The following is a 14,390-nucleotide window of genomic DNA, read 5'->3' as shown; positions in this document are numbered from 1 at the left end:
GTTGCAGCTCTATGGAAACATGTTGGCCAAATAAAGATAATTTCAAAAGCCACATGAAGCTAAGAAGTAACCACATCACGCACAACTTACACAATTGACGACAGTTATTCTTGTAAATTAACAGCTGTTCTAAATGTAGTATTCCTGATTTAAAACGGTTTATTTGAAAAACGTCATGATATTTTCAATTACCCTGTCAGCTTACGCGTTTTTTATTTCTCAACGCTCCCTTTTAAAAAATAGTTTTCATGGTTTCAGTAAAATATTAATTAATATTTGTCATACATGTGCCTCAAAATAGTTTCATTACTAGATGGGTAACAATAAGCCGCCTCCGTGTTCAAAACATTATTCCCGATAAAATGAATGTTTGTTTCTAATACTTTTTTTTGAAAACACTAAAGGAAAAAAATAAAAACTTGAGAAATTACGAACTGAGAAGTTAGGTTTGAACGCTTTAACTGCCGATCCTGAACAGCACTAAATTAACTCGAAAATTTGGACCCATTGTCAAACAAACAAGCAATAAGGGATATCGAAAGTTATAAACTAAGAAACACTTAGGACATTTCTCCAAATTAAAAAAAATATATATATTTATATATAAACTAAAAAAAAAATGGTGAAAAGCTGTTAAAGCTGTGCACACTAAACATACTAGAGTGTCAGTTCTGGAAAAACAAAATGAAAACAAAAAGGATATTCTTACAACTTAAGTTTATTAAAATAAGTATTACGTAACTCCAATATTACGTAACTCCAATTCCCACTGGGAACAATCTGAGTTTAACTGATTGAATTTGTTTGCTCAGTTCGGGATTGAAGCACGCGATGTAAAATATGTGATTCTTCATTTCATCCAAGAGTGAACACTGTGGTTCAAACGTCTATACCGTGCATAATTTAGCAGCTTTTTACCGCATTTTTTACCGCATTACTCTCTGAAAGACTGGAATAACCTAGACAGAGACACCAGAAATGCACTTGATTTTGTAAATTTTTAGCGTAGCATTCTAAGCAGGTTTTTTAGTTAATTCTTTCTTTTGTATTCAAGTTAGTTTTTAATAATAGTTTTTAATTCTTAGGTATTTTTCGTTTTATTGTATACAGCTATTTCAATTAACGTTGTCGGATCAAAGCTAAAAGCCTAAAGACAAGACCGAAAGGTAACACGGGTAGTCGGTTTAAAATTCATCGTGAGGCGTGACAACATGGAAGACATGGAAGAAAACACAGTAGACGTTTGCCTGCGTGTCTTGAAAGCAGGAAAGAAAACCTCGCATGATACGTATCACATTCGAAACGTTCCTGTGAGTAACAGTGTAGCTCAACTAAAAGCATACTTATTGCAGAGATGCAAGGAGGAACTAAAGCCAGCAACTGATTGTAATTTTAGCTTCGGTTACATCGGAGAAGCAAACAAGAAGTACTCAATAACTTCGGAAGTTCAACTTGCAGAGGCGCTGTCCTTGGAGAAGAGGGGTATGGTTACCTTGTGGGTGGATCCCCATGTATCAAAAACAGAACACTCACGGGCTCAAACAATGGGGAAGAAGAGAAAAGGTAAATCAATATTGGAATGAACACCATCTGTTTAATCTCGGCTTTATTACTCGAAAAGAGGGTTGAAAATCAGGCACATCCGCTTGTTTAATTCAGGAAGCTGTTTTTACAATTTCTTGTTTTGTCTAGCTAACCCCGGTCCTAGTTCTCAGAATCTGACGGATGATGAGGAGGATCAGTCTAGCTATGAAGCACGCCTGTCAAGGTTGCGACAGGAGCATAAAATACCAGAGTTTAAGCTGCGATGTTGGGCCAGGATGTTGGTAAGGAACTTTAAATTCCCCGTCTGTTAAACATTCTCAGTGGGAAGAATACGATGTTCGGCTAGTTTTAAAAGTATTTCATTATTTGTCTCAATTTTTTATTCGAAACTTTGTGAAAATCGTGTTCTTCACTATTTTTCTTTTCAAACTACGCGCCATGTGAATTAGCATTTAACTCACGGACTCCACGTGCATACATCTTTAATTATGCCGCTATTCAAAATTTTACCCGGTTGAAAATTAAAAAAAAAAACCTATGTCGAAAATCGTACAGCAGTGAAATAAAATAATTAACTCAGTATCTAAATACAACTCAGTGTTAACTTTTTATTTATTTATTTATTTTTTGCACAGGTTAACGGGACTCATGACAGCGAAGAAGAACCACCAGACTTGCCATTTTTTTCAGGGAGGTCGAAAAAGTGTGGAGGCAAACTACCAAATACAAGCCGCGATCGTGAGCCTGAGCAATCCACAAATAGCGCTGAGAGTAAGGTACGCAAATAACATAAAAAAGCCCATGCTAGTTATGTTGTGCATGTTAACATGTTTTATTGAACATCACGTTCTTGTGCCGTTTTGTTTTTGCAGATCCGAATTCGAAGTGTAATATTAAAGCAGTTAAAAGACTTGAAGGAGTTACAAGATGACGGCGTACTCTCCCAAGACGAGTTCGTGAGCCAAAAAGAAATGCTAGTAACAGAGCTGAACGAACTCTAATTTGTAACTGGAAAATGTCGAATGAATGTGTTTCATTAAAAATATTCCGCGTGCTGAATATAGTTTCTGACTTCTTCGTCTGTAACTTGAAGGAACGCCTCTTCAACCATCAATTCAGGATCACAGCAAAATTGCCACGCTGCATCATTTTCTCTGATCCAGTTTTTAGCTTGCGCGAAAAGCTCTTCTAATGGCATAAAATCGGGGCTATATGGTGGCAAGAAGATAATCATAGCTCCAGTCGCGTGAATAGCGTCCATAGGTGCCTGCGAGTGGTGAATCGCCGCATTATCTACAAGAATCATAAAAACAAAAATTCATGAACGCCTCTTTGTTTTGGATTTTAATTTAAACAACACTTTGAAACGTTCCTTACCTAATATTACCACCGATCGCGGATTCAATCCATTAAATGGAAGCAAATTAGGACAAAGCTTATTCGTCACAAAATCTAGAAACGTCGCGGCATTAACATTTCCCTCGTAGATACCAAGGTCTATGATCCCGTCAGTACAAAGGACGGGAATGGCAGTAATACGCGGACCCCAGTTCTGAAAGAACTTTTTTACCATTGCTCTTTTTCCAATGGGGCTGCGTCCAGAGGCTCGGGAAATTCTTTTATCCTATAATCATGACACAACAATCAATTTTAGATTTGGAATTCTAGAACAAATTTTAACTGAACAAACAAAATAAGAAAGGAACACTCACGAATCCGCTTTCATCTATAAACACAAACATTTCAGAATTCAACGTGCAAACATTTGCTCGGAAGATAACTCTTGCTTCTTCAGACCTTTGAAGTGCAATTTTGTTGAGCTATGAAGAGAACAGAGTAAATTTCAGGTTATATGAATGTTTCGTAAGCCGTGAAAACCAATTCAAAAGCACTTTAATACAAACAAACCCTTTTTCGACTAAAACGATTTCGTCTCAGATAGTAGAAAATGCTTGCCAATGCTAACTCCGATCCCGTTTGGGAATAAACATCATGAGCCACTTCTGAAAGCGTCTTTTCAGGGTGTTCTAGCACTGCTTCAAAAATCAAAAATTCCACGTGCGGGTGCATGGCCACACTGTTTATGGGTCTTCCAATTGTGTTCGCTTTGACTGTACCGTAATTTAACACTTTCGACACATAACGCTCGATAGTTCTTGGGCACATTTGCAAAACCGCTGCCACTTCATCCAATTCATATCCCAAGATTTCTTTCATCCAAATGGCTCGCCATCGTAGGTCCTCACTGAACGGGCGAGGCATGGCTGGTTTTGATGGGTTTATTTATAAAATATCCCACATAACCTTGCGGTCCTGGCTTTTAGATTTGAGCTTTGATCCGACAACGTTAATTGAAATAGCTGTATAGTCTTATTAAGTATTTTTAATCTTAGTTAGGACCTTTCTGAAAACCACTGTATAGTGAATTAAGGCTTCCTAATAAAAGATTATTATTGTTATTATTATTATTTTTTATATTTATATTACGGACATAATGTAGTTTAGTCCCGTAGTTAAAATATGCGCTATTTTCACGAACGTCAGACATCGTATAGGGGGTAACTAGCTAAGGCTAATGTATTCATATATGTGTTTAATGTCAACATAATGTAAGGCTGCAGATAAGCCGGACTGTCTGACAGCTGTTACCTGCGCCGTTGCTTAGCGACCGTTCCCTAGCTTTCTTACCGCCATTTTGTTTTCGCATCGCGTGGTGCTCAGATAATTAGGTAACTCTTGTAAGCAAATCGTTTTCCATCGGATCGTATTATGTATCACGGAAGATCTAAACAGTAAGGAACTGTTTGTTAGACTGTTCGCAAATTGTTGTAAAGTCGTTTTATCGATGTCCTAAGAACCCTTACTTCAGTCTGTTAAATAATAATAATAATAAAACTTTATTTAAACTCGAATTTAGAGTAGCTTGACTAGCTAATATTTCCGAGAACGAAAAATTTTATAACAAAAGATTAAAATAAAAAAATACTATTTACATATATATATATTTTTTTGTTTGACATATTTATTCTACATACGTTTGTTATATATATATATATATATTTTTTAATAAATTTATTCAAATAAAATAAAATGTTACAAGTACAGTACAAGTAAAACTAGAACGATATACAACAAACGAAAAGAGAAAAAAAAAAGGAAAACTAACTACAGTATAACAATTCTCCAATACACTATCAAGCAATTTTAAATACACTATGTACAGTACATTTCCATCTCTAACGCTTAAAATTCAAATTATCGATGAATACTCGTACTGTTTGCATTCCCTTAGGTATTGGAGCAACATGAAAACATAATAAATTAATATAAGATACACTGAAAACGGTAAACACGGTCAACAGAAAATAAAACACGCAACAAATTTTAAGAAAATTGTGCATAACTTCACTAACAAAAACACCCTTTCCCACTCGCGGCTTACATCTTAATTAAGTTTTGGATCGCTCAAATAAGCCGAAGAAGGCCACTAAATACAAATACTGTTTCAGCTAGTTACTTGAAGAAAGAGGGATCTTTGCATAATATTCTAGTAATGGAAAACAACAGAAGAAAAAAAAAAGGAATTTACGAGAAGTATTACCTATATTAATGTTCATCAGGTAGTCGCCGGGCTAGAATTCGGCGCTGTCGTCGCAGAAAAAGTTTCCTTGTGATGTCCACCATAGTGCGTTTCTTCTTCTTACATATTTAAAATTGACTTATTAACTAATTATAAGAATTGTCATTTACATGCTTCATGAATTGGCTTTCCTGATGTTCCTTTTAAAGTCTGATAAGTTGCACAGCCTTATAAATTGGGTAGAGAATTCCATTGTTTTGTTGCCAGATAAGTAAAGGAGTGGAGACCAAAAGTTGTAGTTCTAGGTTTGGGCATTTCCAGTATATAGTTTCCACGCAGGTTGTATGAAGTAGAACGGAACGAGAACATGTTTCTCATATAGGCTGGATGGTCATTGAAAAATAAACTTTTGTACAAGGTAGTAAGGAATTTACAGATGCGTTGATCATGAAGTTGGAGACAGTTTACCCTGTCTAGCAGCACATTATAAGGCGATTCAAAATAACTTAAAATTCTACAAAGATTGTTAACTCGAGTAATTCAGATATACAGGTATCGACATAGGTTAAGCTATAATTTATGCTTCACTTGTGAATAAACGTCGTTTTGGATCAAACTCTTCTAGGCAAGTGAAGCAGCCACTTGAAGAAAAGGATCGAGAAGGACACTTTTTGTTTTAAGCGATAATTCCCGTGTTTTCTAATCGCCTACCAATTACAGATACTACGACTCTTTCCTTATGAAAATTGATAGCGGAGCTCCACAGCGGCCCGAAGGGCCGCAGAGCGGAGCCCCATACCCATAGAAAATCCACAGAAATAGAAAAACTATCAACTTGAGTTTTCATGGTCATCACGGCTAGCGGCATGGCTCAATGTTGGATCGCGGGCTCAAGACCAATTTTTTATGTCTATGGTCAGTGAATTTAGACATTTAAAACAAGGGCAAAGTAAATTACTGGGAAGCTTCGTTTTTAGGCTTGGCCAAATCTATTTAATAAACTTGTGTCCTGTTCGCATTTTCTATGTGTGTCCACCGTTTGGCTCCGCCGGTTTTATTGACATAGACATCTTGTGTTATTACCTATACGTGTTGATCGATACTTTATTATTGGACTCGAGGAGTCGCTTGTAACTATATTTTCTAAAAAAAGTGCACTTGTCTCATATTTAAAGCTCCATGATGAAATTTTCACGCAGTACTCACTAAAATTAGAAAAAAAAAAATCACTTAATCCCTACCCAGCTAACCTCGTTCGGGGCTTATTCTTTCCAAGGTATTTACCAATTTCATTTACAAGATTCATTATATGCAGGAAGCAAACGTTTATCGTGAAGTAATATTCACGCCATTATAAAAGCTTGGTTGTAGAGAAAAATAAGAAAAAATAAAAATATATTTTTACCCATCGACAGTTTTTAATCAACAGTTCGGCGGATAACCAGAACTGGATATATGATTTCCTGTGTTCTGATTGGCTCATTCACCGACCAAAACATTGTTCAGACCGCGAAAGGACTAAGCTCCAGTAGGACGCTCAGCAAATATGGCGTCGGTCCCCGAGTCTTCCATGAACGAATACAACAACCTCGAATGGTATAAGTAGAATCCCGATTAACCCACGTTTTCTTGAACCTCGAGCTCCGCATAACTAAAACCAGTGGTTGTTTTCCTTTGATGTATGTTACTTGTGGATTTACGCTTCAATTAACGCACGCTTTCTCGAATCAATTTTCGTTTCCTCTGAAGTTTGGTAACTCAAGATTCCACCGCACTGCGCTGTACTTTTCATTATATAAAAGGATTTTTTGCACAAGATGTTCATTTCAAGGCTGACAGCCAAAGCATCGTAAACGAAAGAAAGATGCTTCGGCCTTAATATGTCTAATGCAGCTGAATATAATTTTTCATCAGGCCATTATGACAATTGAAGTATTGTAGTACACGTTTCAAATAGAGATCCACGTCGTGCGCCCGAAATGAGAGCCTGCTCGCAGGCTAAATACAATTTAGCACAGATTTTTAGATGGGATCGTTTCTGTGTCGCATTCAATGTTTCAGTGATTAATAAAAACATTTAGTCTTCGAAAATGTTCCAGGTACATGTATGTTCAAAAGTTCTAATACTTTGTTCAGGGTTATCCTGATAACAATATTCCTTGAGGTAAAAAATGTAATTAATTGTCTTTCGTTTCTAAAAATTGACTGCCACTACAGCTTTCAATTCCGGCACAGAATTCAGATTTTAACAAACCCATGTTAGGTATCTTTCTTTGCTGCTGCCTCAGACACTTCATTCACTTTCTGTTTATACTCAAAATTTTGCTGTGTTTGTATTTTGTGTGCAAGCAGGGTTGAAACGAACATTACAGTAACTTGATTATAGCATTCAACATCACTCATTCAAAAGTTATTTTATTATGTTTATTGATCATATCATAACTTCCTTTTCCTGTTACCTGCTTTCTTGCCATAACCTGCAAAAAATAAGATTTAGCAAATTGTATTAGTGCAATGAGAGCAGCTCAACTCACTAATTATTCCATCCTTTTACATATACTAGCTATCACTGGGAAGGAAAAATGATTCTGTCAGCATTTACATGCTGTTGAACTGTGGATTTTAGCTAGATCAATATTCCCAAACAATATTCTACCATTTCTCGCAATCTCCACAGCCACTAAAATTTTACAATATGATGCCAAGGTCTTAATTGAAAAGATGATAGCCCCATTTGTTGAATTGTGCATTCACTGTATTGTATGGTGCTTTACCATGTGAACATTCCCCCATTATTGGACAGCAAGAGATAGTCAAATTTGGTGGAAAAGTGTGGTAACATTTATACCATGGGTGATGATACAGAGAAAACAAGATTTGTCAAAATAGCACATGTACCAGGCCAGCCCAGATTCTCCCCATACCCCAATCATGTCCACCTTAATTACCAGGTGGCTAGTTTCACTTTTTATCTTGTGTTTCATCCATAATAAAAAAATCTGTACTTGTCAGAATTCAAAGGATCCTACATGTAGGATCATAATCTAATATGGTTTTAAATTAAGGATAATATGGTTAATAGGGGAGAACAGCAATCACAGGAGCTTTGGATATACATGTAAAATTATTATAATTATTAATTATCAATTTGGATATACATGTAAAATTATTATAATTATCAAAGGTGCTCTCAAATTAAAATTCTTATTTTCAAGTGCCAGAAATGTTAACATGAATTTAAAATTCAGTCAATCACCCTCATCTAAACAAGTCATACAAAAGCAATAAAGTAAATACTACAAAAATACTATAAATAAAATCAAAGTTTAAATGATGTCAAATAAGTCAATGAGCCATGAGCGCATGATTCAAATAATACAGTAATAGAAGGTAAAGCCTGTTGTTGAGCCTAGTGGCTCATCAAGGCCAGAGCTTATCCTGATTTCTGTAGCATTAAGTGTCTAGGCATATTTCTACTACCCCTGGACAAGATGCTAGCCCACCACAGGGCTACCCCTGACTGTAAATTCACTAGTGCCCATTTATACATATGGGTGGGGGAGAGACTCTCCTTGCCCAAGAACACAACACAGTGCCCTGGCCGGGTTGGAAACCTGGACCGCTCAATCACTGCACCTCCCACAAATAATAAATTATATAAGAGATGTTAACTCAAAAACGGTGTATGACATTTGCAGAATGCAGAATGCAGACTGCAGAATGCAGACTAAGAGAATATATTGTGTTACCTTTACCATTATTGAAAACTAACCGTAAACAGGCTAACCGGAGTGTATAGTAGGTTAACCAGAGTGCGTAGTAGGCTAACTGGAGTGAACTGTTCACTCAGGTTAGCCTACTACACACTCCGGTTAGCCTAAAATTAATAGCTTTTCGGTTAGCCTGTTTACGGTTAGCTTTCAATAATGGTAAAGGTAACACAATATATTCTATTAGTCTGCATTCTGCATTCTGCATTCTGCAAATTTCAGAAACCGGAATAAATGAGACAATTAAAGTGTTTTTCACACAAAGGTAGTTATAACCTATTGAACCACAATAATTTTGCCTGGATACAAATTTACCTTTGTGTGAAAAACACTTTAATTGTCTCATTTATTCAGACTCATTGGACTCATAAAACAGGGAACCACAGTTAATGCTACAGCCTGACCAGAATGACCAGACCCATGACAAAAAGACAAAATTGCAAACTGGATGCACAAAAAAACACCAGCTATAACTGGAGTTTCTTAATTTGTATGCAGAGCTGTTTTATTTGTGGCTGTGCTTTTATGTGATAAACAAGATGAATAAATTATTTGTATTGTTTTTAGCCAAGTATACTGATGGGGAATAAGAATAAATACAGCTTCAAATCGGGTCCACAGCATGGTATGTGTGATCGGTCAACGAGAAACACATCTGGCGAACTACATAATTGCATCTTCGAAAGCCGTGGAACAAGCGATGCAGTCATGGAACAACACGAAAATAACACCATGTAAAAGCAAATTTCATACAAATTTACGACATTTTTTTTCCAAAGAGGACAAAAAATGCTACATACCTGATTTTTCCATTTATGTGTCGTCCTGTCGCGTCGAAAACAGAGCAAAAATAGCACAAAATGGTACGGTTTCGGCCTCGCAACTCGTGAAAGCTTCGCAAAACGCCATTTTCTTCTCCACGCAACAAATCTCTATTGTTCTATTGTATTGTGTGCAAAGCCTTGTGGGAAAAGGCCACTTTTTGGCCACAAAAAGAGCTCAGAAAAGAGAATGTATAGTGTGCCTAGCTTCGGCGGCCATATTGCCATTTCTGGTGACGTCACCAGATATCCAGTTCTGGTTATCCGCTGCACTGATCAAGAGTTCTCAAAAGTCTGTCAAGTCTAGATCTGCATAAAAAGTGAAGTAGCATGAGCTCAACGGGTTTGTCACCGTGTATTTTATGAAAATCGAAAGCTGTATATATCTTGTGTTCTTCATGTACAAATGTTACTAGATGGTCTATGTCAGAGCGGGGATCGTCTTTGAACCGGACGAGTTGCTTAAACTGGTTATTCTAGCTGCATCGCTCTTGATTGCACAGTTTTTTAAGTGACAAAAAATCGTAAAATCATAATTATTAGCACTAGCGACGACAAGATGATTTCATATCTATGCTAGTGCAGGAAAAAATGAGAGCAAGTTGTGTTTTTTGCGAGCTATTTTGTTAAAAGAAGGATCTGAGCCTTCACTTTATCGATCAACGTGTAATTGCTTTCAAATTTTTTATTCCATTTTCCTTTTTATATTAAACAGATTATAACGAAAGAAAGCGCACATTTCGAGTCCGAGTCCGTTTATAACGAATCTTAACTATATATGAAATATTTTGCTATTCTGAAAAGTTTCATTGTTTTGGGTTATATGGCTGCAAAGTTACGACTCATTCAAATTTAAGAGATTTGTATGGAAAAAGTCATCCTGGCCTGCCTAGCCTCGTTTTCATGTTTTTGGCAATATAAATGTCCCTGTAACTTCTCATTAGATGAAAGTATAGCCTTTCAACTTCATACACTGGGTCCTTGACTTATCTTTAAGTTAGAGTAATTTAATTTTGTTGACAAATGATTCTTCTGGGAGCTGAAAATTAACAGCCGCCATATTTGCATTGGGTCTATTACTGTAGCAGCAAATGATAAAGGCTTGTAGTATTCACCCATCAAAGTATGAAAGCTAGAAAGTGCTGGAAACCGTTGTCAGCCTTCTAAAATGCACTTAGGGCCTGTTTATATGGAGGAGAGTTGTCTCTGGTAGGAGGGTTACCCTCCATACCGAGCCACCCCGGGCGAGAGAGCTTTTCGTACGTTTCTTTATAAGTAGCTGCGAACTGTTTATATGAGAAATTGCAAAGTTGGCTCGGGGAGCAGGGTGACCCTGGGTGGAGGGTCACTCGCTTTGAATGTAGGGCGACCCTGGGGAGCGAGCCAACTTTTTTCCATATAAACAGTTTGGTTATTTTTGCCTCGCCTACCAGGGACAAGTTGACACATACGGAGCATGTGCAAATGCCGCATATCGGCCAAAACAACATCGAAGTCGGTGGTAAATTGTCCAAAAATGGTCTTCGTCGATGTTTCAGCGTTCCTGATTTTAGAAAAGGCCGCCAAAATAGATATTTCAAAATAACTCTCGCCAGTCTTTTGAACTGACAGGGCCAAGTTTTGGCTCGGTCGACAGGGACAACTTTCTCATATAAACGCTCGGCAAAAGATGGCTCGGGGTAGAGGGTAACTCTCCTACCAGGGACAACTCTACTCCATATAAACAGGCCCTTAATGTTTTGCAAACAGCCTGAAGGCGCTACTAGCCTATTCTTGGTTTTAATCAGTTTCATTGTTTTGAAAATTCAAGCAAGCTGTTTGACCCCACAGCAGTGGAAAATTTACATATAGAAACACCGAGAAAAAAAATATTTTGACTACATATATGGAAATTGTTAGATCTTAAATACTGTTTCAGCAGTTTCGCCTTTCTGTTTTAAGATACCGGTGCCCGGATGTTATCATATAACATCGTGCAATGCAAGGCAAGCGAACTGCTAACTGTGGATCATACAAATGCCATTCCTTAAACCCACATTAAAGACCGTAGCTCGCAATTGTCCTTATGTTAACAATTTTCAGGAATTCATTTGTAGCGTTAATTTGCTGTTGTAGGTGATTTTATATGTTATAGTTTAAAATTGCCTCTACATGATACTATGCGTATGTAAAAATAGCTTAGCTTGATGAATCGCTCCGTTTTGTAGTGGAGGCGAAAGTGACTACACTCTTTTTCTTCTATAAGACTATATTTATTAGAATATGTTGGCTGAAATTTGCGAAGTTTTAAACATATATTTTAAGAATAAAGTTGAGGCTGAGATTTTGAAAAGAACTTATTTTAAGTGTTGAAAATGTGTAAATATAATACAATTTTATGTTTTTAAACTAAACCGTTAAAATACTTCCTTTCTCTGAGTGACAAACTAGCTAAAAGCCAACAAAAGAAGCAATTGATAATTGATGCCACAATACATTCTTAAACGGAAATGCCATACGTTATAATCAGAAAATTCACAAGAATATTTCAGTTAAAAAGGCAGAAAAATAAGAATATTCAGCCTAGACCGGAAAAAAAAAAGTGTAACAGCTGGTATGCATCGAAGTTTGTTGAAAACTCGTGACCGAAACCTAATCAGATAGGCTTTGTTTATTTGTTTTCCCACTGCTTAAGACAACTGAATGAATGGGTTATTTTGAAATTGGTGATTAGTCATTGCGATAACTCTCAGGATCCAATATTTTGAAACAAAGCCGATCATTTTGTGTCTAACAAAATATAGTGAAACATTTATTTGATTGTCTTACCGATTTGAGAGGAAAACAAAGTCTCAACGGGGCAACTCGCCGTTTTGATGAAAGTAAATTAAATCTAGGCCTTAGTAAAACGAAGCATCGCCGCTATGTGTCAACAACATCGAAGCTTCGATTTCGGAACCTGACCACGTTTCATGTTGGTCATTTAAGTTCGAGATTTATTGAAATCACAAAAGAACAAAGAATACAGTATGTTGGCTTACAATCACTCAAAGGTAAGCCTTCGCTTTCTCTATTCGTTTTTCTTTTTTTTTTCAAAAATGCGAATGTTAAATAAACATTTATTTGCCGGATTTTGTTTTGAGAATGAATTTATCTGACAAAAATGGACCTCGACAACAAACAGTTCGTTAAAGGATCCTAGTCAGCCCCGCCTCTATTATTGTTTATATTCGGGCAACTGCGGGGAGTCTCGTTTCAGATTACATGTGACGCGCGTACAAAGTCAACAGACCGCGACAAAATTTGACAACGCGCGAAAGTTTTCCCTCGAATCAACTTTAAAAGATCTCCTAGAATGTCAGAATGTAAGGAATGAACATCGAAGATGGTAACAGCCTAATAGATATCAAAGAATCTTGATCTCTGGGGCCATCTTGAAGCACAGATATTTATGGTTCGTCCGTTGTCAGACGCGCAGTGCAAAATGAGAGCGGACAAGCGATCGCTTCAATTAGAATATTTGCTTCTTTGCTCTTTGGCGGACTCTGAGCAATGAAATAATTTTCTCTTAGCTTACTACTCAAAATCTTTTCTTATGTTATAGAGTATTCGTATTCCTTTTTCCTTTGTAAGATTTGTTTCTGCAAGATTACGTGGAGTCGAAAGAGAACGGCTAAATCTGCTGGTTGTCCAACTCGAAGTGCAGCGCTAGAGTGCTATAACATATGCAAATGTGGAACTAAAAATCGGCTTGCAAGAATAAAACATACAAGTGTCGTATTCCTGCAAACTGGCTATAACTAAGCCCTTTGATGCCAAGGCTATCTTGCTTTTGATTCCAGAGGTCGAACGTTGATTGTCGCGAAAGAATTCTCTTTGTTTGTTCGGTAGTTTCGGCCGACCACGCTTTGGAACGCGAGATGACATTGGGCATCCTACTTACAAACGAATATTTTAACGGCAAATTAAAAGAAACCAATAAAATAAACGCTCGAAATGAAGCACAGATAATTACTTAAGACTTTGATGGTAGTTTAAGATGTGAATATACTGCGTACACGAGGATGCGCTTGGATTGTCGGCCACAATTAGGGCTTTCCACAAGTTACTCGGCAACTTTTTGGCAACTTTTCACATTTCGAGCAACTTTTTCCCCTTCCAGCAACTTTTTTACTCTTGAGCAACTTGTTGCATTTTTGAGCAATTTCCAGCCAGAATATCTCCGTAGATTATCCAAGTGTTGTCTAAAGGCCATACGAACGTTTCCGAAGATTTACGAAGTTTGCCGAAGATTTTCGAGGAACATCTGAAGACGTTTCAACTTTCGGCTCATTCTGCATTAAACATTACAAAACTCGTCAGCAAACATGACGTCATCGATATCTTCACGAATTTTCTCAAGAAATCCTTGTTTTTTAACAAATTTCTACTCTGTTTACTGTAAAGTTGATAAAAATGCTTAGAAATCTAACCCTCAAAGGGAAATTAGCATAGTTTATAGAAATTCTCTTTGACTAGAAGCAGCGTTTTGGATTTTCTGGAGCAACTTTCGAGCAACTTTTTGATAAATTTCGGGCAACTTTTTGGGAAATCTCGAGCAACTTGTGGAAAGCCTTAACCACAATTGAAAACACTCAAAATTAGATGGCATTTAAAATGGCGGATTAGGCTCTTGATACGCGCAAAGCATCATGG

The 14,390-nt window shown here is 36.9% G+C and overlaps 2 protein-coding genes across 2 annotated transcripts; one reads left to right on the top strand and one right to left on the bottom strand.

Annotated features, from left to right (window-relative positions):
* Positions 1-1,119: 1,119 nt before the first annotated feature.
* On the top strand, positions 1,120-2,546 carry LOC144636539 (uncharacterized). Its single transcript, XM_078495771.1, has 4 exons — positions 1,120-1,563; positions 1,716-1,826; positions 2,181-2,321; positions 2,418-2,546. Exons 1-4 carry the CDS (start codon positions 1,510-1,512, stop codon positions 2,544-2,546), a joined length of 435 nt encoding a protein of 144 aa, XP_078351897.1. The 5' UTR covers positions 1,120-1,509.
* Positions 2,547-2,581: 35 nt separating this feature from the next.
* LOC144636530 (uncharacterized) lies at positions 2,582-3,889 on the bottom strand. Its single transcript, XM_078495758.1, has 3 exons — positions 3,258-3,889; positions 2,923-3,169; positions 2,582-2,838 (listed from the first exon to the last, which is right to left on the bottom strand). Exons 1-3 carry the CDS (start codon positions 3,285-3,287, stop codon positions 2,582-2,584), a joined length of 534 nt encoding a protein of 177 aa, XP_078351884.1. The 5' UTR covers positions 3,288-3,889.
* Positions 3,890-14,390: the final 10,501 nt, after the last annotated feature.

This window comes from Oculina patagonica, chromosome 13 (genome assembly GCF_052425735.1).
Source record: "Oculina patagonica isolate OP01 chromosome 13, crgOcupat, whole genome shotgun sequence".
In the NCBI taxonomy this organism is placed as follows: domain Eukaryota; kingdom Metazoa; phylum Cnidaria; class Anthozoa; order Scleractinia; family Oculinidae; genus Oculina; species Oculina patagonica.
The sequence above is the reverse complement of the archived record's forward strand: the minus strand, read 5'-3'. Positions and strand labels throughout refer to the sequence as shown.